A 27,573-nucleotide genomic window follows, 5' to 3' on the forward strand; every position below is an offset into this window, starting at 1 on the left:
AGAAGGCTAAAACACTTGATAATACAGACTTCTTGCAGTGTCGAGCCTCTTTAGACGCCTATTCCTAATCTCATTAAGATCACAATCTATTATGAAACCCTGCAATGCTAACACACGTAAAGTCTGGCTTCTGAACGTGTGTTCCTGTGAAACATCCAGTTCACCGGCACTTTCCGCTCCACCCCAACCCACCAACAACTCATTGATACAACCTGCACTGGCTTGATATATATACAGTACACACAGGTGATTAAAAAGTCATGAGGCCATAAAATCCAGCGCAGGTTTAGACAGAAAGCCACGGCAAGCAACCGGACAGCAATAAACAGCATTCTGCCGCTTCTGCTGGAGGCTCCATTTTGCTTAACGTGGCATTATCCGCCCTCAGAAAGGAGCAGGCCGACCACTGGCGTCTTTTTCAGGGACTCAGACACAGCTGCGACTGTCCCCCTCCCTCTCTCCGGTCGGTCGAGGCTGGGATATTGAATTAGCGGACACGGTGAATGGCCGCGCGCGCATTACGGCACGTATCGGGAAAGAGGGTAAAAGGCCCTGTTGGCGTATCGCGGGGCTCCTAAAAGCACAGGCATCATGGATTTTAAAAGCACTGAGCAGGCCGGATCGGGCTCATTGTGCTGAGAGCAGTTGTCCTCACCCAGTAGCTCGTATAATGAGTTTAGGATAGACTTCCAGGCCTCCCCGGCTTCCTTCCCGGCGACATCGGAGAAATGAGCAGCGCTGCTGTACACGTGTAGACGGTCGATACACTCCAGGACCAAGTTAATCATCCCCTTAAAGAGAGAAACACACACGAGCTACAGTATGTCTGTCTCTCTCATACACACACAGACCACACACACACGTGATACTTCCCCACAGTATGCGTTTACAGTCTATAGTTTAAGTGTAGTATGGTAGTGTAGTGTCATTTAGTGTAGTGTATTGTAATGTACTGTCATGTAGGGTAATGTAGTTTAGCGGTATCTTTATGAATATACATGCAGGTACAGTATAGCAAGTTCCGTTATATCATGTTTTCAAGTTATTAATGCATGTATGTCTATTTTAGATTATTTATATGATTTATTTCAGTGTGAGAAGAATAGCTACACAATACTGAGACGGTCTAAATTCTTAAAATCTTCAAATTCGTCACAAATTTGTTTTCTCCTTCTTTCGACCTGACTTTGATTGAACCAGAAAGATACAGTATATCACATCCAGCCAAAAATGGGAATTACCTTGTGGCAAAATTGTGCAGCAGTGCAGTAAATGGACCAGTGGATGTGTTAGAACTATTACACTAAAGAGGAAGTAGGCCAGCTGGTGCATCAAATGTCAGCAGCGTTGAATGTCAGTTCCAAATATTCCTCAGTTTTCCTTACTCCAGTCCCAGTCTGAGTACTATGACTGTGATAATTAGTCACCATTGCTTAACCACAGTTAGCCAGCTAGCCAAGTTACCTCTTCCTGGAAGAGATTCTGTCTGTTCTTCAATGCCCGCAGCCTGTTTTGCTTGTCCTCATGTTCTAGATGCTCATCGGGCGGCTGGAAGTAGCCAATCAGATCCTGCAGGCTCAGGCTGACAGACTCGATTGGCAGATCTAGCGTTGAGGTCTTCCCTTTTTTGCTCAGGGCATCCAGGCCTCTGAAAAAACAACAAAAAAATGGGTTTGATGTTCCAAAAGACACCCAGAAGAGCTACAATTCTCAGTTGAAGGGTATGGTGACTGACGTCCGTCAGCAAAGGGAAACATGCTTCATCTGTTGAAAACGTATATCCATTTACAGAAAACGTCTGTCGGAAAATGTCATGGGAGTATGGAAAAAAGCCCTCGGCCTATGAAAACAGCCCTCGGTCTATGGAAAAAGTCCCTTGGCTTATAGAAAACACTCTGATTTCTATGGACTAAAGGACGTTTTAATGAGATGTTGTCTCAGGTTTTGTAGAGTTTCAGGCATGACAGCAGGGCTGGGGGTTTGAGTTGCGTCTGTGATGGGGGAACATTTCGGGGTGTGACTATGGGTTGCTGGGGGTGTGAGCTGTGTCTGTGATGGGGGAACATTTCGGGGTGTGACTATGGGTTGCTGGGGGTGTGAGCTGTGTCTGTGATGGGGGAACATTTCGGGGTGTGACTATGGGTTGCTGGGGGTCTGAGTTGTGTCTGTGATGGGGGAACATTTTGGGGTGTGACTATGGGTGGCTCGGGGGTCTGAGTTGTGTCTGTGATGGGGGAACATTTCGGGGTGTGACTATGGGTGGCTCGGGGGTGTGAGCTGTGTCTGTGATGGGGGAACATTTCGGGGTGTGACTATGGGTTGCTGGGGGTGTGAGTTGTGTCTGTGATGGGGGAACATTTCGGGGTGTGACTATGGGTGGCTCGGGGGTCTGAGTTGTGTCTGTGATGGGGGAACATTTTGGGGTGTGACTATGGGTGGCTTGGGGGTCTGAGTTGTGTCTGTGATGGGGGAACATTTCGGGGTGTGACTATGGGTGGCTCGGGGGTCTGAGTTGTGTCTGTGATGGGGGAACATTTTGGGGTGTGACTATGGGTGGCTCGGGGGTCTGAGTTGCGTCTGTGATGGGGGAAAGTTTCGGGTGTGACTGGGGGTGGGGTGGCTTAGGTCACGTGGGCGTACGGTACCTGATGAAGCGGTTGAAGAGGAAGACTGTGCTGCGGATGACCCTGGCCGTGCGGGACTCCTCGTGCTGTGAGCGGGACAGTGTCAGCCCGTCGTCCATGTGGCCCTCGTGGTGCATGATGGCCTGAAAGAGTCATACACAGCCAGGCCTTCACAGTGCTGCCACCTGCCCTCCTGAGGACCCCCAAGGACCGATCCCTTCTACCTGCCACGCTGCACAGGCGACTGGACCGGACAAAACTAACGACTAAGCCAATGTTTAATGTCTTCCTAATGAGGCCTCCCTAGAAAACCCACTCAAGGGCATCTAATATGAATAAAGCCATTAAACAGACACTGCGCTAACAATGTCACAGAAAAAAACTACAGCTGCATTGCAGTCTCGCCATTCAAAGCCACGAATATATTATTTTTAAAATGCCAAGTTATACTGCAGTGTTTCCCCACATCATTCTGTAAAATCCTGTTAAAAACAGAATCAACGAGGGAAGCCTTCGGAAGGCTTTTGTTTCATTGGAAGTTACATAAGGATTTGAGTAGGAACCATTTCTTCAAGCCCTTATATGATTCACAGGGATCATTTCAATCACTGATTTTTCTAATCTCTTTTCTTTTTCTTGCTCTTTCATCTAAAAATGGAAATAATGTCCTTGCTATTTCAAACGTCAGTTCATAGCCACGTTAGTTACAGACAGGGCAGATGGGGAGAGGTGGATCCACAGGTCAATCATTTATACGTCAGGCTTTCTGAAAAAAACTTCTGCAAAGGCTGTGCTGATGTTTTCTTTTGCTCAAAGGAAAGATTTGGTGTTCCAAACTTCTACGTCTAGCTCCTAGAAGGAACATGTAAGGGGTTGGAATGTCCTTAAAGATGACAGAGGTCAGGAGCAAGTAGAAAAACTGGAGAAAAATAAGCGATTGGAATAACTCCCACATCTCTCTCACGGCTGTTAAAACAGCCCGCTGGACGTACCTTACGCTGCACACCGCCCATCCGTGCGCATTTGGCGTCCACCGCCTGGTACGTCAGCCACAGACAGGTGTCCACGTGCTGGATGTAGCACACCGAGTCCCCGTACTTTATGTCCGGAACTCCCATGCCGTCCACCTCTTTCCTCACCCCGAAGTCCAGCTTTTCCTGCAGTGGATTGTGAGAGAGAGAGAGAAGCGACAATCTCATCCATTTAGCACCCAATGATCACTACATTCCAGATGAGTCATGGAAGATAATGACCTTTGCAAATGCAATGACCTTTTTTGAAATCCAGCAAAAAAGTACTGGGTCCAGATGAACTTGTTTGGTGAGTGCACACCATCATTAACATACACACTTGTTGACCTGGCTATATCTGAGGCGCGTTCAAGATCGCAAACGTCAGCTAACATTAGCTAACGTTCACAAACATATTCAAACGTTTTTTCTGTTTGCCACAAACATTAGCTAACAGTTTGAAAAGGTAGTGCACCGTGAACAGAAACGGCTGCCGACAGGGAAGACACTGAGAGAACAAAAGTTAACAATTATTTGGCTGTTATAATAACACTTTAATCAATGTAACATTTGTTCTTAGCTTAAAAAATAAATCACAAATAAGCAACAAATCAGCTAGCTGGCATTGTTAAATCTAAGTCGTATCCATTTGCATTCAAAATGCGTTGGTGCGAACTAAATGGAATGTTTATTTTAAATCATTCAACAGTAACTGTTTGCTACAAACATAGTTTACAGGAACATTCGCTATCTCGAATGTACCTCTGTTTTTTTTGGGGAGAGGGGGTTTACACTCAAGGAGCTGAGAAAGGCTTGCCAGACACATGGTAAACACACGCACACACAAACGCACGTGCAAGCACTCACGCAGACACAGTTATAGCTGAAAGGATGCACATACTGTACAGTATAAACTGCAGAGTGTAGGAAAAGCCTGCCAGCAAACACCTGCCAGGTGTTATTCTCACACATGGTATTACTCATAAAATCCCATTTCCCACCAGAGGAGGATATAAACCACCCAGTCACAAACAAACACATGAACACGGTCACTTATCGGCCAATAAAATCCACAAGCACAGACTTTCATGTGCTTTTCACCAGCAGTTCCCCAAAAACACTGTGAGGAATGTGCAAGCACCCAAATAAGTGTGATGTGTTTGAACAGAGAGGCAATAAAAATAAAATGTGTTATTAAGGCCTTAATAAAGGCTTTACTGGCTACCTGATGCAACAGCACATCTGCTGGTTGGGCCTTTGTAAGAAAGTCAGTTCATTGCTGGGAGATAAACATTCCAGGACACTGATTTGGCAAATCATCTTCTGCCGAAACGATTCGTGAGAGGTGCCTCAGTTTCCATTTTAGTTTTATTTTCATTGTCTGCCTTCACTCAATTTCTAAACAATGCCCACATTGCATTTTCTACATGGCTTCCTCAGGGTAGAGGGCAGATTTTCGATACGGCAAAATGGAAAACCTGTAAAATCAATTGAAAGATGCAATACTTTTTACAGCACAGCAAGCTGCCAGCAACGCCACTCAGGGAATAACGCTAGAGAATTACAAAGATCTAGTGATATGACAGGCAGACGGTAGGCACTCAACAGACCGCAGGGGTCACTAGTGTTTGATGAGGCCAGTGTTACCCTGCAGAATTAAACCTGGGGACAGACAGGAATGTTGTGAATTCAAACCAAGCCTAGGGCCCATTACTATACTTTGAAATAAATGGCTAACAAAAATACCCAACGGCTGTGCGGATCTTATTGTGGCTAAATAACCACAATAAGATCCACCAACCGAACCACCGACCTTGTGGGTCAGTCAGGTACCTTAACCACTACGCTACAGGCCGCCCTACACATTAGAGCCCCTATTCAAGCCAGGAGGGGCAGGAAACAGGAAAGGGCCTCAGCTGACAGAGAGCTAAAGAAGGAATGACCCAGCACCGACCTTGGAGGAGCGGAAGCAGAAGGCTGTGGACTTGACGTCGGCCTTCTCCTTGTCCGTCAGCAGCAGGCCCTTGTCGTCCAGGAGACTGAGGTACTTGCCGGTGGTGACGTGTCTCAGGCGGAAGGGCTGCCCCCAGCGGGTGTGGCTCCCGCTCCACCTGGGGAGGGAGGGAAACAGTGAGGGGGGAGGGAGGCTTCTTCTGGAAGATTCCTGGTTGTTTAATAACAGGGGTCAACTGTCCAGAAATTCTTCAACATTACTACACTCCTTCATCTCAGATCACCAGCTGGGCCAAACTCTAGAACATGGCAGTTCTGCTGGTGGCTGAGGGGACATACACTTGGGCCTTGGATCATTCCAGGGGCAACATAGCTCAGGCAGTAAGAGCAGTCGTCTGGCAGCTGGAGGGTTCCCGGTTCAATCCCCTGCCCGGGCTGTGTCGAAGTGTCCCTGAGCAAGACACCTAACCCCTGAAATGCTCCTGACGAGCTGGTCGGTGCCTTGCATGGCAGCCAATCGCTGTCGGTGTGTCGGTGTGTGAGTGTGTGTATGAATGGGTGAATGAGAAGCATCAATTGTACAGCGCTTTGGATAAAGGCGCTATATAAATGCCAACCATTTGGAACTGTGGAACTGACTACCCTAGGGCCACAAGGCAGGGGGGTCCTCAAAAGGCCTGGACTAAAAAGATTGCTTTGGCCTACAATTTTAATGGAGTCCACAGAGACTGCATATGAACAGTGCCCAGAATTTCATGCTAGACCCCTGAGTACACTATTCAGAAAATTGTGACTGCATCAATATCGACTGTACATGGTACCAGTACCACCACCAAGTGATAGGGTAATATATAATAAATATGCATTAAGCATTATCATTTCTACACTGTTTTGTATAAATGTGTATAAAGTATAAAGTATTTAATGGTACAGTATGTTGAAAATGTTTGTCCCATGCGCAACATTTCTTAAAATATTCTGACCCCCAGGAAGAAGTAACTGAAGAACCCTGCTGTAGGTTTTAGAAAAATGCTTTGAGAGTCCATGAAGCAGTTATGATTATGAGAGGTAGTATATGAACGCAATCATTTATTAGTCATTATTTTGAAAGTTGGACCTCAGAGAAGCAATTAAACCACTTATGTCTATTAAACCTCATTTGTGTGATTGAGCACATGCATTTACGTAAGGACAAACATTGGAGCTATATGAATATCACAGCCAACTTTGCCCTCGGAGTTTGTTTTTTAAACTAGATTAGCAGTTGCATTACTACAAGACAGAGAAACCTGCCCTTTTCTTAATAACTTTTGGGTCAGGTAAAGATTTTCTTAAATAACGTGGCTGTTTCTCCCATGCCCTCCTTCATGTGGCCATGAACCCAAAATGTCAGTTTGACAGAACGCCACAGGGCGATTCAGAGCAGAGTATTTATAACATCCACTGATGCAAACCAACTGGAAAGGAGCGTTGCTCCCAATAAGCCATCATGCACAAAGAAGAGAGATGCCGCAGTCTCAGTCCCATGACATATTTTTATGCTGTTCTTAATTAAAACTCATCAGAAGCATCTGCATTAATCTAAGGGTGAACTTTGCCAAACTGATTCATTCAAGTATTGCTCGAGTTCCTGCACTGGAATAGGAATTCAAAGGCACAAAGGCACAAAGAAAAAAAAGCATAGACAAGCACCATCATTCATGAACCCTGGACTCTTGGCCTTAATGGACTTCATGCCACACCCTTCCAATGCTAGTGTTCAGACAAACTGCCCTACCAGTCAGGATGACCTACCTACTTAAACTGGAGATTTTCATCTTGCTGGTTAACCTTTGTTATACCCACCCATAATCATCCACCCACCCTACCACAATAAAACTGAAAATATGTCAGCTCACCAGCCAGCAAAAGTTTTAATATTGTTAGAATTTCAATGTTTGTTTTCTTGTGTGATGAAGTTTATTTCAGATTTTTACTCAATTTCCTGATAACCTGCAGGGCTTATAATGGCATAAGTGCATTTAGGCCATTGTGGTCTGTGGATCCATTTCCTTGTTGGATGCAACCTGAGACCACTGCACTCAAGGAAAGAAATACACTATAAAATGAATCTGTTTATATATACACATGTACACAGCATTCTGGAATCAAGACTGAAAATAAGACTGAAAACTCACCTTTTCAGGCTGTACCTCCATGCCTCCCTGTAATAGTTAACCATGTATGCTATGTATACAGTAATGTTATTTTACTATTTATGGTCTAGCCGCCAACTGTGGTATTGTTACTCAGACAGATATATGATTATTCTAAGGGTTCAGGTTTTTATCTATGTGATCACTCTAGCACTTGGAACTGTACTTCCCTCTTGGGTTTTCAGCACACTTGTTCCTTCCTATGATTTGCATTTTACTCAAGGTCGCTCTGGATAAGAGTGTCTGCTAAATGACTGTAATGTAATGTAATGTAGCAGGAAGAGGGCGACCTATGACCCCAGGCTCCTGACTTACGCAACTCGCAGGGTCTCCAGCCTCCAGAGGGAGCGGGCGTGGATGGACACGGCTCCCCCCTCGTAGTGCACCGCCCTGGGAAGCAGAGGGGACAACGAGGAAGGGTTTCATTGATTGACATGGGGGAATAAGGGGGGGGGGGGGGGGGGACTTGGCATCCACATTTATGATGCTTTTAGTCCAAATGACCACGTTTCCATTCATATTACCTCATAACTGCCACTGATTTTGTAACCAGACATGGTTTTTATGGACCTTCTGTATACACATCTACAGCTGGAAAGTTGCATATTGCTAATAACGGTTGCCTTTGCAGAGGTATAAGCAGTAAGTGTTTCCAAAGACCAAAAAGTAAGAATCCAAACAGTAAAAGCTCAAAGCTAAACATAGACAAATGCTCTTTGAGATACCCTGTTATTTCTGCTTTCAACATTGTCCAATTCCAACAAGGAATACAGTTCCTTGGTTAAGGAATTTCTTAACCACTAAACATCCATTGCATTGATTATTGATTCCCAGTGATTTATGCTGATGAAGAAAGACAATAATCATATGAAGCTAGACTCCAATGAGTGAAGAACTACTGACATCAATATGTTTTATGACATATATTCCAACCTGATTAAAAAAGGAGATACATTTTTTATTCAGCAAACAATTTCTTCCAGACACTGCAGAATGACAATTTCATATTCCCGGCCTTCCTACGGAAAAACAGACAGCTTTTCTCCTGTTTAGAGCCCTTTTCTTTTAAATGTGGAGCGTGGCAGTGCTGCCTGGCCTCTGTCAGTGTGGGTTTAGTCCACTTTCAATAGCCCATTTCTATTGCCGAAGGACATGCTGATGCAGACTGAGCACACAGCCACCCACGACGAGAGGATTTTCACATACAGCTTTTAAGACAGGCAGCATACAATTATACACACAACCTGCACCCCCCTACACACACACACACACACACACAATACTCACATTGCGTAACAGATTAGATAATGCCCCTTCAATTTAGTTTGCCTTTCTGAATTACAAAAAAGCAGTTTTTCCTCTCTCGACAATGAGACCGTCAAGTCTCCCAAATAATTCTGATTGTTCAGGGTCTTGAGCACCAGAGGCGATAATGCATTTACTGCAACAAAAAAAACGAACTTGTTAGTAATCCCTGGAAACTGCAAATAGGGCAGACGGAAGCGATGCAGCAGTAGCTGTCATAGTTCTCCCCGGTCTGTGTGGAGATGGTGGCAGTGGTTCTGACACTGTGGAGGGTTCACAGTGGCAGGGGATAGCTGCAGGGCTACAGAGGCAGCAAATCAAACCAGGATCCAGAGCAGCCAGCAAGCTCACTGAATTGTTAATAAACCCGGAGCACAGTGCAAGCCTCTTTAAATGTCCTGACGTAATTGTGGCACATTAAACTCCATCTTAATCTCTACTGAATATGTTTGTTGTTGTTTTTGCTTCTGTATTAAGGCAGAAGATTGTCATTCTTTGGCGGGCCACTGTGCCAAGGACTAACAGGAATGGAATACATTATATTGCAGACAATGTTTTGTTTTGGGTTTTTGATTGATTTTTAATGAAGTGCTAAGACTGGTTGTTGTTTTCTTTTAACATTGTTCATCATGCAAGACATTTTCAGGCACTGCAAGGTATGCAAATAATCTAACCTGGATATTTTAAATTTTTAGAGTAAAATGAGCTCAAAGGTTACAGTGCTGAAAGCAAACACCCAGCTGGGGCAATACCGCAGTGATCAGAGCTACATTTCTGAACTCTGGGAACTCACTTGAAGCTCCAAGAGAAGAAGAAAGTTCACCGTTCCTTAACTGGGCCGGTCATGCTATTCCCAGTGAGGGAGTGACTTTTCATTTGTCTTTGGGTTTAAATAGAACAACAGTTGCCCTACTTAAAAGGTAAGCAATCAAACTTCTGACTTTGTGCAAGTTGTATTTATTTATTTAGTTATTTATTTAGTCAGAGATTACAAGGATATTGCTCTGCAGGAAGAACTGAGACTGATCAGCAGTAGAACTGAGACTGATCAGCAGTAGAACTGAGACTGATCAGCAGTAAGAACTGAGACTGATCAGCAGTAAGAACTGAGACTGATCATCAGTAAGAAGTGGGACTGTTCAGCAGGAAGAACAGAAAGTGTTCAACAGTAAGAACTGAGACAGCTCTACAGAGTGGAACTGTTCAGGAGTGTGGTACACTGACATGTGAGGCAGGTTGGAGCGTCCACACTCCAGACTAATCTGCAGAGTCATGTGATGCATAGAATTGCACCTTCTCAAATCTGAATGCGTGAGGAAAAAGAAAAGGTAGCACGGTTGGCTGAAATTAAAGAGGTTTTTCAGGCTGGGCGCTAGCGTTTCTCAGCCAAGGAGTTTTATACCTGACGTAAGAGACGTGAGATCTACACAAATGATCAGAGCCTCCAATCTGACTTGGAGACGTGGTCAGGATGGCAGGACAGGAGCAAACAGGCCGCTGACGGTCAGATGCAGAAGAGTGGACATGTGCAAACCGCGGCAGGCTCAGATCCCAGGCCAATTCTGGGCAGACAGCCAATGTGCACTGCAGAGGGCGGCTAAGTTCATAGCCACGTCCAGCCTCAGTGTTCCTTACTGCTGGAGCTACAAGACCACCAATACCCAGTAGCAGCTTTTCTGATTTATAGGCAGTGACCAGCCAGTAAGAGCCTGAATGTGTGTCATTATGCTTACAAATAAGGAAAGACAACTGTTTTTCAATAGGGGTTCCAGCTGTTCCATAATGGTGTGAAATATTTTCCTGGCATGGCCCTGATGCACTCGTACCCTGAGAAGGCAAAGTCGGTGTCCATCATTCCCAACTTCACCCCATGTTAAAGCATTTCCTTCTTAAAATGATGGGTGTTTTACAAGATGACCCCAAGAGCTCAAGTAATCATCCAGGGGTTTGAGAAGCCTAACGCTAGCATTATTCATATGTCACTGTATTCTGAACTCACTATATCAAGGCTAACTCTGCTGTCGTCCCATATGGGCATTAAGGTGTAAAACAGTAACTGGTTCACAGCCCAGTTTTGTCTTTAACGTCATTAGCAAAATGTGTATCTAAGGAAATATATTTCAAACAGTTTCTCTTTGAGGAAAATCTCAGGTATACGCCGATGAGCCAAAGCATTATGACCACTCACAGATGAAGCGAATGATTGATTGATTATCCCATAACAACAGCGCATGTCAAAGTCTGGGATATATTAGACGGTAAGCAAACAGTTGGGTCTCGTAGTCGACATGTTGGATGCAGGTGAAATGGACAGGTGTAAAGATGACAGAGGCCTATTTCAGCAGGCCCCCTGCCAGACTACACAAATTGTTTGTGAATGGTTTGAGGAACATGGAGAAGAGTTCAAGGTGTTGCCCTGGCCTCCAAATCCCCCAGACCTCAATCCAAGGGATGTGTGCTGGAAGTCTGATCCAGGGGCGTCTCCAACCAGCAACTTGCAGAACTTAAAGGATCTGATGCTAACATTCTGGTGCCAGATACTACAGGGCACCTTCAGAGGTTTGTTAGAGTCCACCCCTCGGTGGGTCAGTGCTGTTTTGCCGGCACGGGAAGGACCGACAGAATATTAGGTCATAATGTTTTGGCTCATCTGTGTATATGGATAATTTGTGCTAAAGTGAAAATTCCTGTCTGATACAAGCAGAGAGTAAAGTCAATTAAATGCAAACAGGGGGACTCTGAAGGTCAATAAAAACATGGCTTTGGAGTAAGTGATGCAAGAAGTTTAAAACAAAAATAACTGAAATCAAAACTGAAAACACAGCTAAATTAATTTGTAGTTCACAACTTTGTGCATTGTTACAATCATTACTACGTTACACAGTGTAAGTTACTGCAATATAGTGTATTCAGCATCAATGTTAATCATGGGTATGTTTTTATAATGAAACCAAACAGTAACTGTGTATTGGTAGGAAACTAATACATTATTTATATTACTCAGTATCAATTGACTCCATTATTTAATGAAGTTGCACACTCTGCCACACTTAGTGTTTTTCAACAGGATGTTCAATTCAGCATAATTACTGTTTTATAATGCAGGAGACAGCTGTTTTGTGTACTGAATGGTCTCCTGGTAGAAATGTTGTCATGTGACAGAAACAGAAAGAAAGACTGAGGTAAGCTCTCATGAGCCAGTGTAGCATACAGTTCTTCTCAGCATAACATTTTGCCAGAGCATTTCCAGTTCCCTAGAACTGAACTGTATCAGCTATCTGGTTATTTTTCATGTATTGGTCTAGGTAACATCTCTGAACACTTGTCAATAAACGTTTTTGAAAGAAACATATCTCCGTCGGGTATTTGCAGGAATACATGATGTACTTGAGTACCTGTACATTTGATACAAGAGTATGTATCTACAGCCAGCTGCTTGTAAGGTAGCTAGCATTAATGCTATCTATAAACCTTGGCAAGGTTCAAAAAGCTAGCTGGTCTTTTCATAAATGTGGAAAAACATTTAATAAAATAAAAGGATCTGATTGGGCACTGCTGAACATCCTGCTTGTAGCTCAGCAGTGATTTATTTATTAGTGGAGAGTAATGGAATTGGGTAAAATGATTAATTAATCTTGTCACTGACCTGCGTTGCTCCTCCCCGTGCTCTCCAGACGGGACGGTCAGACACTCGTCCATGTGACCGTGCAGCAGCCTCAGGACATCCCCGCCTATCAGGTACCCTGCAGGGGAGGAAGAGATGTCAATCTCCCCGAACATTAGGGTTCACACCCGAACCAACTTTCACTGTCTCAACTTTAGTGAGCAGTTCTTTTTCTCCTCTAAATGTAATCAAAGCTGTTATGCCATCCATTGAAATGGCATTCAATAAATAAAATGTTCCTCTTCAATGTCTCAATTCACAATATGTGAAATAATTAGTGAGAATTATAGGACATTTCATAAGATGTGCATCTGTAAAATGTAATACAAATACGGAATGCAAATCTATAAATAACCAAACACACTTTAGTTGGTTTAGAATTTCATTAACCCATTCATGTCTTTAGTGGAAGTTTTTTAATTATTTACACTTGTCAAGTTAGTTCAGCTGATAACAAATCTGCCAATGTATGAGGCTACACCGTGGGGTTTTTCTCATACTATTTTTAGTCGTTCATGAAATATGGGTTAAGGTAAATGCATGATATCCAATTTGATATGTTACAGTTCACAGCGAGTCCCAGTGCATACTTTAGTAAATTTTGGCCTATATTAAGGAAAAGTCTGTGTACCTTGGAAACTGACAGTGTCCTTGCAAAAAACTCAAGTGTGTATCTTATATTTGTGAGAGTCTGAGGGTGCAGGAGTATCTGAGTGTTTGGGAGTATTTGAGGGTGCAGGAGTATCTGAGGCTGGAAGAGTGTTTGAGGGTGTAAGAGTATCTGATGGTTTGGGAGTGTTTGAGGGAGCAGGAGTATCTGATGGTTTGGGAGCGTTTGAGGGTGCAGGAGTATCTCAGGGTGGAGGAGTGTTTAAAGATGGAGTGTTTGAGGGTGCAGGAGTATCTGAGGGTTTAGGAGTGTTTGAGGATGGAGTGTTTGAGGGTGCAGGAGTATCTCAGGGTGGAGGAGTGATGGAAGATGGAGTGTTTGAGGGTGCAGGAGTATCTGAGGGTTTAGGAGTGTTTGAGGCTGGAAGAGTCTTTGAGGATGGAGTGTTGGAGAATGTAGGAGTATATGAGGGTTTAGGAGTGTTTGAGGATGAAGTGTTTGAGGGTGCAGGAGTATCTGAAGGTGGAGGAGAGTCTTCAGGGTGAGGAGGGTTCTGCGGGTGGCAGGAGAAGGGCGCTAACCTTGCGCGACTTCGCTCCCGGAGCAGATTGGCGCCACGCTCCAGAGGGTCTGCTGGAAGGCGGCGTCCACGTGCAGGCTCCCGTTCCCGTAGGACAAATGCTGCGAAAATAACGGAGAGACCTCATCGAACGGCTGGCAGCCATGACGGTGCGGGGGGCGGTTCTGACAGCCTCCCTCCCTCAGCGCTTCCTCCGGAGTTACCGCGCTCTGTTCCCGCCTGAGTAATAGCACTTCACAGGGGTCCCCTCCCAGGGTAATGACTGGGGAAAATTCATCACGACTACACGTTTCTCATTAAGTCGGGACAAGACGGAACTCGGCGCAAAACGCACCGTCAGATCCCCGCTATAACACAATTTCACACTTGACACGCATCCTTGATAAGACCGTCTACCGCGTCGTTGCTGTTATTGTTTTGCTTCTCTTCGACAGGATCCGAAGTATTTCCATCAAGTGCAATTTCCTCATCCCTATTACATTTTTCGCCTCCTTCTGGTCTCGTCTCGGCCTGGAACTCAGTCGTTGGGAGAGAAGAAGGTCCCCACGCCCAGAGACAGCCTAATCATGCGACATGCACGGCAGACCCCACTTTCCCTGCTTAATGTCACAGCAGCAATCATTATCAATCACACTCCAGAACCGGCTGTGAGGCATTCATCCACCTGTACTGGTCTGACAGTAAAGACCGTGAAGCTACACTCGCCGGTACCTTGATTCCAGCACTGGAAAAACCAAAATACAAGTCAGCCTCGACAAGTATTTACATTACATTACATTAATGGCATTTGGCAGACGCTCTTATCAGGGGGGACGTACAGATGATTAGACTAAGCAGGAGACAATTCTCCCCTGGAGCAATGCAGGGGTAAGGGCCTTGCTCAAGGGCTCAAACCACCGACCTTGCAGGTCCCAGTCAAGATACAAGACCAATTTAAGACAGACTTATTCTGCAGCGTGAGGCCCTGTGGTTGGTGACTAGCTCACTTACCAGGTAGCGTTCTGAGGAGACGCTGACCAGGATGAGGTCGTCTCCGACACGCACCTTCTCGCCCTCTGACCTCTGCTTGGAGGCGGGATGAATGGTCCACCAGCAGGCTTCACCTGGGGTGAGAAAAGTGATCACAACAGGAGAGCTTTTACTTGACCCAGTGCGGAATGCCGAACTGTAATCCGCTCTCAACACTTCCCCACTGGAGACAAGCTACGCGCTATCCATCCTCAACTAGTATTTAAGATTTTAAATCACATTTCTATTTGTTTGGGGCTTTTTTGCAAGATAAGACAATATTAAGAAAAATATTTGCTTCTGACAATATTTGTTTTACTAATTCCAAGATTTTCCAATGGGGGATTTGCCAACATTTCATTTTTCATGCAACAGTAACTTAAAACAAGCTAATATTATCTATTTGAGAGAAAAAAAGATTTTTTTTCACAGACACAGATTAAGCTTAGTCCTGGACTAAAATGAGTTCTGTATAAAGAATCTCCATTCCGCATCTCAGAAACAGACCAGAAAATCTACAAGACTAAGGCACTTGTTAAGACTATTTTTGCAGTGTTACACTGCCAGCCACCTTTTCCTCTCACTCTACAGTCCACCAGCTAAGCCACACAGCCCCTGAATCTGAGAAGCACAGATCATGCACTGTACAGCAGGCTGCAGAGAGACTGCAGGCACCCAATCAGCTCAGGAGAAGTTGTTGTTGTGCGGTGCGATGACAGCCCACCACCCCTCTCTCCCTGAGCGACGTTATGGCAATCTGTGCCCGCTCTGGGGGGCTGCTACCCACATCCAGCACTGTGAGAGTTTGATAGTAGGCCACGGGGAGCATCCAGTACACTGGAACCAAATGTCTCTTCACAGGATGAGTGCCCCAGCAGGTACGTTTTGACTATGTTCTCTTTGTGCAGTCTTACGTACATTTACATATGCATTGCATTAGTGTCTTTGGGAATATTTTTTCAGCAAGAGCACCCACACGACACCCTGGAGAGATGCAATGCTGGGGAGTCAGACACAATAACGATCAGCAAGAGAGCAGTTTAGCACTCTCAAGGGAGGACAATGTGCACACAAACACAAATACATGCACATGCACAAACATGCACACACTTGAAAAAGCACACACGTGCACCTGCATGCACATGCACACGTGTGCGCGCACGCACACACACACACACACAAATGCACATCCACATGCCCTCTCTCTCATACATACACAAATACCTACACACACACACACATGCACATGCACATGCCCTCTCTCTCTCACACACAAACACCTACACGTACTCACACACACACTCTCTCACACACTCACACACACACACACATACACACACATATACACACACAGCTGCCTGGTTATACAGGTGCCTGGAATGAAGACCGAGCCCAAGGTCCCTGAGACTGGCTGTCTGCTGCTTATGATTGGAGTCAGTTCAGGTCAGTAGCACTCTCACCACACACAGGCCAATCACACAGCGAGCGCCAACATGAGCCAGCAGCACTTATAATCAAAACAGCAGAAAATGGTTAACATATTCAAATATTCCTGCTGTAAATGCTACCGTGATAGCCCATCGAAAATCGAACCACTCTGTGAAATGAGCAGAATGCATCCAGGCATCCAGAATGTAACACTTATTTTAAATTTTCCTTCTGTTAGTCATTATCTGTGTGAGAGATCAGTCAGAAAAAAGGTCAAAATCAGTACCTGTTGTGTCTTCTTGCAGTCCAACATCAAACGCCAGTTTATCCGTTGAAGATCGTGACGTGGACAAACAGCAAAGGTACTGGAAGGATAACAAGCATTGCCAAATATTCCATTTTTGATTCCCTTCAGCATAAAAAGCAAATATTAAAACAAAATATAATAAGCAGGTAGAGCTGAACCAATATAAATTCCACTATAAATTTTCACATAACAAATCCTGGTAAGGAACCTATGACAATATTAGATCTGAGCAACTGGGAAACAGAGAACAAAGAGAGCGCACTACTGTATCTTTACATAGGAACAAAGTCAAATCCCAGCAGGGCACTCATTAGAATAAAGGTTCTACACCAGATCTGTGCAACCTCAGTCCTGGAGGGCCACCGGGTTTGCTGGTTTTTTTTTCATATTAAATTCAGCCACCAATTCAGACCTCAAACCCGAGTTGAGATAAGGTCATTGTGTAATCAGTTGTTTTAGTTGATGAATTAAGTGACTCCAGCAAGCCTCCAGAACCAGGGCTGGGTAGCCCGGTAGAGGACCAGAACGAGGGTTGGGTAGCCCGGTCAAGCACCTTTCTGATTGGACTGCTCAGCAAATGTGTATAGTTTCTACAGTATATACATTTTGGCCACAATAATAACTCAGGTAAAGCTATGGAGTTTAACAGCTTTTACTGATATGGCCATCTTTATCTCTTTATTCGCAAAGCTTAAATAAGTCGTTAAAAAGGAGTTCCAATGCCCTGCAAAAAATAATAATAACAATCAAACAAGTATTAGATTTAGACTAAAAAAATCTTATTTCTATTACTTTTTTGCTAAGTAAGACAAAATATTGCCAATGAGAATAGACAGTTTTATTCATTTCAAGATTTGGCAATGGGGTAAGACAATTTCATTTGTCGAGCAAATAGGGAACATAAAAAAACTAATATTTTCTACTTGAGAGAGAGACAAGACTAAAATAGACTTACGACTTTTTAAATCTTGAGACTTTTTGTAGTGAGTGGACAAGCAGGAGAGGGAAAGAGAAACAGTGTGTGTACTGTACAGTGTGTGTGTAAATCAGGCTCCAGAGGACTCACCATCCCACTGTAGGAGTGTCGTAGCAGCACTGCGTGTCCGTAGAGCAGGGTACGGTGGCCCCCTCCTTGGGCCGTCTGAGAAGAGAGCGGGGCACACGGTCAGTAACACTCAAGACCTATGTAAGGCTATGGTACGGTATCAGTCCTGGGTTCAAATAGCATATGTTTTGGATTCAAATACTTTTTTAACTCTACTGATTGCCTGGTGCATTTGAGCCTGCAAGGCTGTGAATGGGCGATGGTTTACACTTCTGGGATCAATTCATTTGTTCCAATACATCCGGCAAGCTTAAGTCAAATGCAGAAATGTATTTTAATCCAAAGCAAATGCTGTTTGAGCCCTTGCTTTGGAGGTCTGTATGGCATTCAAAGCAATGTAATGCAGAGTGAGGAGTAGGAGCGGGTATCGCAGACATGGATTAAGCCTAGTAGACTGAAAAAAACGGAATAATCAGTCTTGGACTAGGCTTAATCCATGTCTGGGAAACCAACCCTAGATGTAATGCTATGTATCAACAATGTGCAACAGCCAACACCGTTATATATCTACGTGATATATCTCGTGAATGTTTTTCATTGCTGACGCTCTCACACAAGGTGCATGTGATAATAATAAAAAAAATCAATAAGTTAGCAAAATCTCGAATAATTCAAATGCAATTTATGTTGAAATGCAGTGACAATTTATGCAAGGCTCAGTGCGGGTCAGACACAAGCCAAGGATCGATAGCACAGGGGACATTTGTTTTCAACTTCAGGTTAATAACGATAAACATTAAGCATTGATTTTCCTGGCTGTGGATTAGGTCGATAAATCTCCAGTTGTGCTAGAGGATGAGACGTTCACATGTTTAACATTCGGTTTCACGACAGGAGCCTACACACATTCCTATTGTCAAAAAAATTGATGTGTCTACATTTCAGTGATGCATCACATTGTTTTAATAGTTCTGTGTTTACCTTCAAGCAAGCCATTCCTGTTATTTTACTGAAAGCCAGTCAGAGATTTAAGCTGAATCTATGGCACATTTAAAATGTATGGTGGCACTTCAAAGCTTTATGGAGATTTCAGAGGGCCATGGTTGCAATAAACGGAGAGCTAATTAACTTCAATCTAACAAATAAGTTTAGCACCAAATTGCAAAAGGCTTTAGGCTGCAGACTGTGATTCTGAGCTATAAGTTATAGATGCTGAGTCATACAGAACACAGAAGAAAAAAGCATTTTATGAATGACATTTTCATCAGTCTGTAAAAGCTGCCTAAGTTTGACGACACATAGCATATGACATCATTTTTGGCAGTGGCTAAAGCAATGTCCCTGAATTTGGCTTGGGTTAACATGTACATAGCCACCATTGAGTGGACCCAAATCTATATTTTCTGTAAATTGAGGATATACCAATTCAAAGGAGTTTACATAACTTATGCGACGTCGTCTTTCAGTAGCAGAAGAGCAAGTCACACCAATTTAGTGCAACACAAAAATCTATTAAGCATGTGTCAGTGTATTTTAATTGACCACTCCCATGTCCCACGTCCCATGTCCCATTCAATTACAGATTAATTACAGATCCCAGGTGCAGAGCTTCTCCATGCAGTCCATAGCAATGGTAACAGTAATTCGATGTGACAGCCAAATAGGTACATCAGTGTTCCTATTACAAACATACTACTAAGCAATGGAATGGCCTATAGTGTCAGCCTGTTCTGCACATGGTGCTCTTTACCATTATGATCTTGGAAATTACTTTGGACAAAAGTCTTTGGAAAATAAACAAATGTAATAGGAAATATAAGGTGAATTGGATTTCTGCATGGCAAAAACCCAAAAGTAAGTCAATCTCAGCAAGTATTTTATATATTTTTTTTTTTTACTTTTTTTTAAATCTTATTTGTATTACTTTTACATTTTCTCGCTATTGGCAATGAGGTGAGACAGTTTTGAATCATTTCATTTCCAGTGGGATACAAAAATTACACTTTTAAAGCAAACAGTACCTTAAAACATGCTAATATTTTCTACTTGAGAGGGAAAAAAAGATCTCAAGTTTTATTACAAGACTAAAAATGCTTGTGGTATATGACGCTCTCAACCTTATCTTTTCAACCAATAAAAATGACTGCTATACTATTGTTTTGAGCCCCTACTATAACCCTGCTAAATTCAACTTTTTTGGTATTTGGGTGGAGCCACTTCAGTTTGGGGGCTTGGGACTGAAATGGTTAAGACAGCCATTTTTTTGCAGTGTGTAATATGAGATTGAAGGGCAAGGTCAAGTTTTGGTTAAGTTCTGGTTAAGGGCACCCGGTCACACAAGGGCCCACATGCTGCAAACCTCATCCGCCACCTCTCTGTCGACGCGGCATGAAATATTCACGCTCCCCGAGCACGACGCGGCTCAGATCAAACGCGTGCAAACGATCCTCCCGTGTTCCCGCCGTCTGATACAGCGGCGAACATCAGCGCAATTAAGCCCCGCGCTGAGACCGTCGGCGAATTCTCCGGCGGGCGGAGTCAGTCTGCCAGGCACGTGCCGTTCTTTCCAATTTACCAGGCCGCTGATCGCAGGGGGGGGACGGGGGCAGCCAATTACAGACGGCGCCGATCAGGTAAATACGGAGGCGCTGCCAGGTCGCAATGATCCCACGACAGGCTCCACTTAAAGGGCTGACGGCCGTGACGCAAGGTGAGGGGGGCAGGAGTCGAGGGGGCCGCAGACACTGTAAGACACACTGCAGAAAACGGCTGTCTTAAGTGATTTTAGTCTTGTAATCAGACTTAAGTTTTTTTTTTTCTCAAGTAGAAAATATTAGCTTGTGTTAAGTTACTGTTTGCTTGAAAAGTGAAATTTAATCACCCCATTGGCAAATATAGAAATGAGTGAAACTTTCTCACCTCCTTGGCAGTTTTTTTTGTATCATTTAGCAAAAAAGTAATAGAAAAAAGATATTTAGTTTAGATATAAGACTGAGATCCTTGTTAAGACTGACTTATTTCTCGTTTTTTAGCTGAGCACAAAGCAGACACGGCCACATGGAAGACTTACCTTCATCATGAATTTCTGTGCATGCGCCAAAGAGAGAAAAGAGGGAAACAAAATTATTTTCACAGGAAAAAGAATTACTCCTGCTCTGGAGTGACTATGTATCAAGTTTTCCCCTGTGTATTAAGTCCCCTTCTCCCCTCCCCCACCAAGTTGATGTACACTTGTGAAAATGTCAATAAACAAATCTCAAGACCTGACATTAAAACCATGAAACAATGCTGGTTAGAGCAACAGGCTAAAATCAGCATAGAAAAAACAGACAGGTTGTGTAATGGGAACAGTCCACTGTTATAATACAACTGAAGACATAAGAAGGTTAACAATCTTTACCTTTCAGAGCAAAGGCATTCATGAGAGACAGTAAGTGGTCTCCCTATTCTCATAAAATACACCTGCATCTATCCTCTCCCACCCAAGCTTTGTTCTTGACTTCCACTCAACACAAGGCAATATACTGTAGCAATGTCTGGTATGAGCTGATATGAGAGATCTCTGTTATGACTGTGTGAATCCACCACTACAGTATATCTCCCAACTCAATCACACAGCACAGATTGAACTACAACGCTAAGGTAGGGCAGACAAAAGGTACATTGTTCTCTTGTGTGGATCCCTTAATTAGGACTGTAGGCGGTAGAGACAAACAGAGACACAAACTTGTTTGTCAGGACAACATGTACACAAAGAACACGAGGTAGCACACACAGCTGGATACAGTACGCAGGGAAGCCAAATGGATGTACTGAGGAAACGCAGCAGCAACAACAGCGGGTCCTGTGCGTGCAGGTTTACAGCATGGATGTGATCGGACAGACTGCATTTAATGCGCATAACAAATGCAGGGAGTCAATACCAAAGAGCAAGGGGCTTCGTCTGGTACGTTTGATGTGAAAGTCATCAGACTTCAGAGGCTAAGCTGGCTTTTGATACATTATGCTAGATATAACTAAATGCTAATTTCAGCAATTTCGCTTCACACGCACAAAAGATGAGAGCATTTGTTGCATGGAACACTTATTTTTTCATTGAGTTAGACTTCCTTCATCGGTCTCACCTTAATTTTTGCAGTTTTTTATCCATTTTCTTTTTCTTACAGTCTGGATTACTCTACTGCAGTAGATTGGCCTGCACATACTCACCTCAACCACCACCAATGTGTAGCGCACACCTGGGTGATGCACGGCTGCCATTTTGTGGCAGAACACTCACCACACACCGGCTGAGGTGGAGGCTGTAACACTGAATTTAGGGAAGTGAAGAGTGAGGGAGCAGCTGAGATAGGCAGATCTCTTGAGTAATGAACAGTGGGACACTGCTCACAGAAACCCTTCCTCCCTCAGTGAAGACGAGCCCAATCCCAGAGTAACAGTTGATTACAAACTATGGGGGCGCACTACATCAAGTATAATAGTTCCGACATTAGCTCAGGAGGTAAGAGTGGTCATCTGGCAGTCGGAAGGTTGCTGGTTCTATTCCACCCCTGGTGTGTCGAATGGTCCGTGAGCAAGACACCTAAACCCCAATTGCTCCTGACGAGCTAGTTGGTGCCTTGCATGGCAGCTAGTCGCTGTTGGTGTGTGAGTGAGTGTGTGTGAGTGTGTGTGTGTGTGTGTGAAAGAGACGCATCAATTGTAAAGCACTTTCAATAAAGGTGCTATATAAATGCCAACCAATACCTTCCAGATTCATATTTTGTAATGGCATTCATATTTCATAATGTTGTGGTGATAGGTGTTGAAGTGTTTAGCGATGTATAATAGGTTTAAACATTTCAGAAGTATGTTATAACATACAATGCTCTTAATTAAGCTTTTATGAAATGGAAGATGCCCAAGCATAAAAGGAGAAGAATCTGCCACCAATTATTTTACCCACTATCTATGTTCTATCTCTTAGTATACGGTACCAAAGTTTATGTGAAAAGGCTTCTGACGTTCTTCAGCAAAGGTTTAACTTTGTTCTTTCTAGCTGGTGAGAGCCCTTTGGACAGAGTTGGTTTTTCCTGTTTTTGTATGTATGACCTTGGGAAGTAAGGAGGACTGAACTGAAATGTAAAAGTGAATGTGAAATAATTAATAATTGTTAACGCATGACTGAAATGGTGTAAATGACTGAACTGAATTAATTCCAAATGGCGAAATGAATGAGTCTCCCTGCGCTCCTTGCTCTTTCATATTCAACCCCTCCGACAGACCTCACACACCAAAGACATCAGCGTTGTGATGCTACTGCACATCTAACTGCTGTCAATTAATCAATGAAGGGTCTTACAATTACAAACAATAAAAAGGTATGGGTTTAATATACATATACATGGGCAATATTCTTCAGTCACTTAAATCACTCTTAAATCATAAATGATCCTGCTCAGTGCAACAAATAAGTAATAAAGTAAGACTTTCTCAGGAACAATTCGAGATCCATTATTTCTAATTCTCAACAATGACTGTTCATAATACAATACAACAATAACATACACAACATGACCATAACACAACAGCAATCATTTGGTGATGTCTACAGTAGGCTCCAAAATTATCACTGGATATGAACTACATCTACTGTACACTATGTGCGTGTGTATGTGGGTGTGTGCATGTGTGTGCATGCGTGCGTGTGTGTGGCACTGTAGCTTAATGCTGAGGTACCTCTCAGGAAAGTACCTCTCTGTACTTGTGAGTAAAGTACTTAAACTGAATAATTTCTTTAAATATCCAGTGGTATAAATGGATTGTATTTAAAAATAATGTTAGCTGTTAGCATTCAGCAGTAGTACTAACAGTGTCTTCAGAATATTGCCCAAAAAGAGTTAGAATGTTTGAACACAAGCAGGAATGAGCTGCAAATGCTGGATGGGTGAAGGTGGTGAACCGGATGGGCCAGGTGAAGATAGGCAGACATACCCATTTTTCCACATCAACTTGCTGTGGAAATGAGAGGTAGAGAGAGGAGGAAAAGTAAGTTGCCTTAACTTGCACTGAAAACGCATCTCAGAAAAAACAGAAAAGAGATGGAAACTGCTGAACATGCCTGAATCCAGCATGTTGTTGGCAATCTCACTGCAAAAAAACATCCGTCTTAACAAGTCTTTTAGTCTTGTAATGAGACTTAAAATCTCTTTTTTAAATATGTGAGTAGAAACTATTAGCTTATTTGAATTTATCTTACATTTTATTACCTCGTTGGCTGATCTCAAAATTAGTCAAATTGTCTCATGCCATTGCCAATCTTTTTGTCTTATTTAGCCTCTCCATCTGGCACAAAATGGCAGCTGCACATCACCCAGGTTGGTGTTACACATTGGTGGTGCTTGAGGCGAGTTTTCCCATCATCACTGTAAGCACATTTGAGTGTCTAGAAAAGTGTTATAGAAAATAGAATGATCTATCTATCTATATAAAAAAGATTACAATTTTAAGGCTAAATGACTTATTAAGACTGACCTATTGTATTTTGCAGTGCTCCAGTATGAGTAAAAACTATAAAAGGACGTGGGGACATGCAGTGGCCCAGTTAAGGCTTTCACAAGCAGCTGTAGTGCTTGTTCCTCTGGCCAATGGATGGGGAGGAGTTGATACTACACACAATACAATAGCTTGAACTGCCCAGTTTGTGCCAATAACACTTTCTGATTAACACTATTGTTTCTTAAATTAATTTGGTGAACATCGGACCTCTAAATGGCACGGCTGCCTGGATGGGCTTATCCTCCAATGCCCAGCAGCAATTAATTTCTGTCCATCTCAAACTTCAACTCAAGAACCATTTATTTGATTACGATGAAACCAACACTACAAGGGGCATTCAATAAAAACAATATAAATATTATTATTGAAAATATTTTCACTGCAACATTCACTGCCTTTATGTCACCAAAGGCACTTGTATTATGTTAAAAAACTTGGAACGTTTTTGTCTGCCCGTCTCTGGAGGTTATGGAGAAGGGTCTAAAGAGGTTTGCTAAAAGCAATAATCCCTCATGCTTAACCCTTCCTCCAATAAAGAAAAATAAATTAAGTATCAATTGAGCCAACGGTCAAGATCCTGTGCTCAACAACAAGCAGCAATTCCTTCAAGACCACTGAGTCCACCATTTTGTGCCTCCACAGCAAAATTATACAGCACACGCAACTGTGGGGGTGGGTCTATGGGTTATTCTTTAAGATTAATTATGGATTCTATCCCTGGTAGACACTGCCAAGTAGCACAACATCAGAAGTAACATTAAACCAGACAAAAATACAAAAAATAAAAAGGTGCACAGCACCAGCTAGGGTGTTGTTGAAGGCACTTTGATTACATAATGTGACCAAAGCACAGGAGGCAGAGCCTGTCTGGATCAGAGCCTGTCTGGATTAGGCTAATTAGCAATAAGCCCAAAACGTCACAATACCTCAGTTTCAGTAACCACAATGTGCATACTTTATCTATTTCTGCTAAAGACAGAAGCTACAGATCCAAGTCATTTTTTCACATTAGCATGGGAATCTCATTCATCTTTCATAGGCTGGCTACACTTTGGCCACTCAAGCCAGCTGTCACTACTAATGAGTAAAAATGTTTGTTCATTCCATGCCCATAATTGCTTAGCATGTCTGGCGCTGAAATATAATTACTCAGTTATCCTTTAATAAACAACATTATTTCACCTTTTAGGCCAGACAGCCCTATGCTGTCGTAACATGGAGGACTGAGCCTTCAGCCTTACAATGTGCGGTGCAGCATATTTTATTCATTTTTATTCTTGCTGGTATAGTCACATTACAGTACATGTTATGTGTATGTTACTGTCCAGGCCACAATCTAAATAATCTCTGTGATTTTAGGCCGTGGACAAATAATAAATGTAATTAACTATACATAACAGTTATTTAGCTGATGCTTTTATCCAAAGCGACTTAAGGGGTTAAGGGCCTTGCTCAAGGGCCCAACTGCTGCACAGATCTTATCAAGGCTACACCAGGGCTTAAACCACCAAACTTCTGGGTCCCAGTCAAGTACCTTAACCAATAGGCTACCTGCTGCCCCTCAAATAGAACCCGGTTAAGCGTTTCTGATGAATAGTGTAGCATAGTAACACCAGTGTAAAGGACTACTAAATAAGACTGACAATACTTGACATCAAAAATGAATCTTAGTGCTACTGCATCACTACTGCTATTAGTGATTAAACACTCCAAAATAAAACCCGAACTGGGACTAAACAAAGGGCAATGGTCCAATAATTAGACGCGTGATTTAGAGCGCTATCATCTCGGCCGTACTCAAATGTACAACGACTCCTGTCCCAGTCCCAGTCCCCTGCCACTGCCAGGGTGGTGGCTCTTTCATCAAATGAGTAAGTAAGTGAGGGCCCTTATCTCCTTACATAATTGGAGGAATGAGAGTGCATTATGTGCTTCACAGAGTAAGAGGCACACAAGGCCAGGCGGAGGGGAGTGGCCCACCACGGCTGGAGGACATGACGGAGGGCAGTGTCCTGGAGCTCTCCGCCTGGCCCGGACCTCTCCGACTGCTATCAAAGCTTTTCTTTTCTTACTTTCTTGCCGCTGGTTTGTTGTTCGTGCAGTAGGCTGAATCCGAGGGCAGTGATTGTCCCTCCTGCCTCCACGGTCACAAGCATAGTGGTTCTTTATAGCGCTTAGCAGAAAATCAGGTGGACAAAGAATGCCGCGTTATTAGGTACACTTGTCTCATTGCATGAGCTTTACTGTACGTGTCACTGCGTGTAGGATTACATGTAATCTGCGTTTCCCGCATACCGCTGAAAACAAAAATCCACTCGTCCTCCACATGGATCTCCAGTGATCTTATTTTCAACTGTGCATGTTAAATCTGATTGAATTGACACACAATAAAAAGATCCTTTAATCTTCTCAGTGTAATTTTCTGACTCACTCCTCACACAGCAGCACCTAATATTACTCTGGCCTACAGGGCCAGCCTGTAGAGCTGTAGGCATGAGAACATTTCACCCTTCTCTGTTTTTTATGCGTGGCTCACCTTCCAGCGGTTTAGTCATCACAAACCCTCGATTCATTTATATCTCTCTGTGTATCTCTCTCTCTATCACTCTCTCTATCACTCTCACTGCTTCCCACAAATGTGCTTGGCCTACAAATGAAATATGACACTTTGTAATGCCTCTCTATCTCTGGCTCTCAGTATGTCTCTCTCTCACTCTCCCTCTCTCTCAACCCCCCCCCCAGTCCAATCCAATCATTATGCGGCACTGCAAACACACGTGCCCCTGGGGTGGAGAACTACTGTACCTTAGCTGTAAATTCTGTAAAAGCCACGTATCTGCTAATACTCTACAGAAAACAGCCAGGCACACACCAAAGTGTACAGTTCACCCAAACAGCAGGGTGACTGGCTGCGCCCTCATCAGTAGTGCACACTGCATCATCACCGGCCGAAGGTGTGGAGGAGCACCGGCGTTTGTCCAATTTTTACAGCGGATCCGGCCGGATTTACAGCCTGGGCTGTAATTCCGGAGAGCGTACGCAGCATTCCTTATGACTTCTCCCTGGCTGGATAGCAAGAGCTTCGCCCGAATCTGAGATTAAGACACCTCGCCCCTGGCGTGGATCAGAGATGGAAATAAACTCTCGGGTGATGCTGCTGAATGAAGATAAATAAAGAGTGTTTTACAATGCAAGGCACGGAGAAAAAGGAGAGAGAGGACCAGTCAACTACTGCCTTGCATAGACAGAGCACAGACAGCCATCACTGACTCTAAACCCCTGCAATGCAGTTAAACCGAAAGGAAAA

At 43.5% G+C, this 27,573-nt stretch overlaps 1 protein-coding gene across 1 annotated transcript in view; it reads right to left on the reverse strand.

Annotated features, from left to right (window-relative positions):
• Positions 1-27,573, reverse strand: part of LOC133121743 (ryanodine receptor 2-like) — a 174,010-nt gene that overhangs the window by 82,025 nt on the left and 64,412 nt on the right. Inside the window, exons 4-16 of the mRNA XM_061231182.1 lie at positions 23,703-23,723; positions 20,800-20,814; positions 17,751-17,825; positions 16,664-16,742; positions 14,932-15,044; positions 13,943-14,042; positions 12,734-12,830; positions 8,098-8,172; positions 5,589-5,745; positions 3,617-3,781; positions 2,646-2,767; positions 1,465-1,648; positions 656-791 (exon numbers count right to left, since the gene is read on the reverse strand). Of these exons, the coding sequence (XP_061087166.1) occupies positions 656-791; positions 1,465-1,648; positions 2,646-2,767; positions 3,617-3,781; positions 5,589-5,745; positions 8,098-8,172; positions 12,734-12,830; positions 13,943-14,042; positions 14,932-15,044; positions 16,664-16,742; positions 17,751-17,825; positions 20,800-20,814; positions 23,703-23,723 (1,339 nt within the window). The remainder of the gene's footprint in view (positions 1-655; positions 792-1,464; positions 1,649-2,645; positions 2,768-3,616; positions 3,782-5,588; positions 5,746-8,097; positions 8,173-12,733; positions 12,831-13,942; positions 14,043-14,931; positions 15,045-16,663; positions 16,743-17,750; positions 17,826-20,799; positions 20,815-23,702; positions 23,724-27,573) is intronic.

Source organism: Conger conger, chromosome 2 (genome assembly GCF_963514075.1).
Source record: "Conger conger chromosome 2, fConCon1.1, whole genome shotgun sequence".
Taxonomy (NCBI): Eukaryota; Metazoa; Chordata; class Actinopteri; order Anguilliformes; family Congridae; genus Conger; species Conger conger.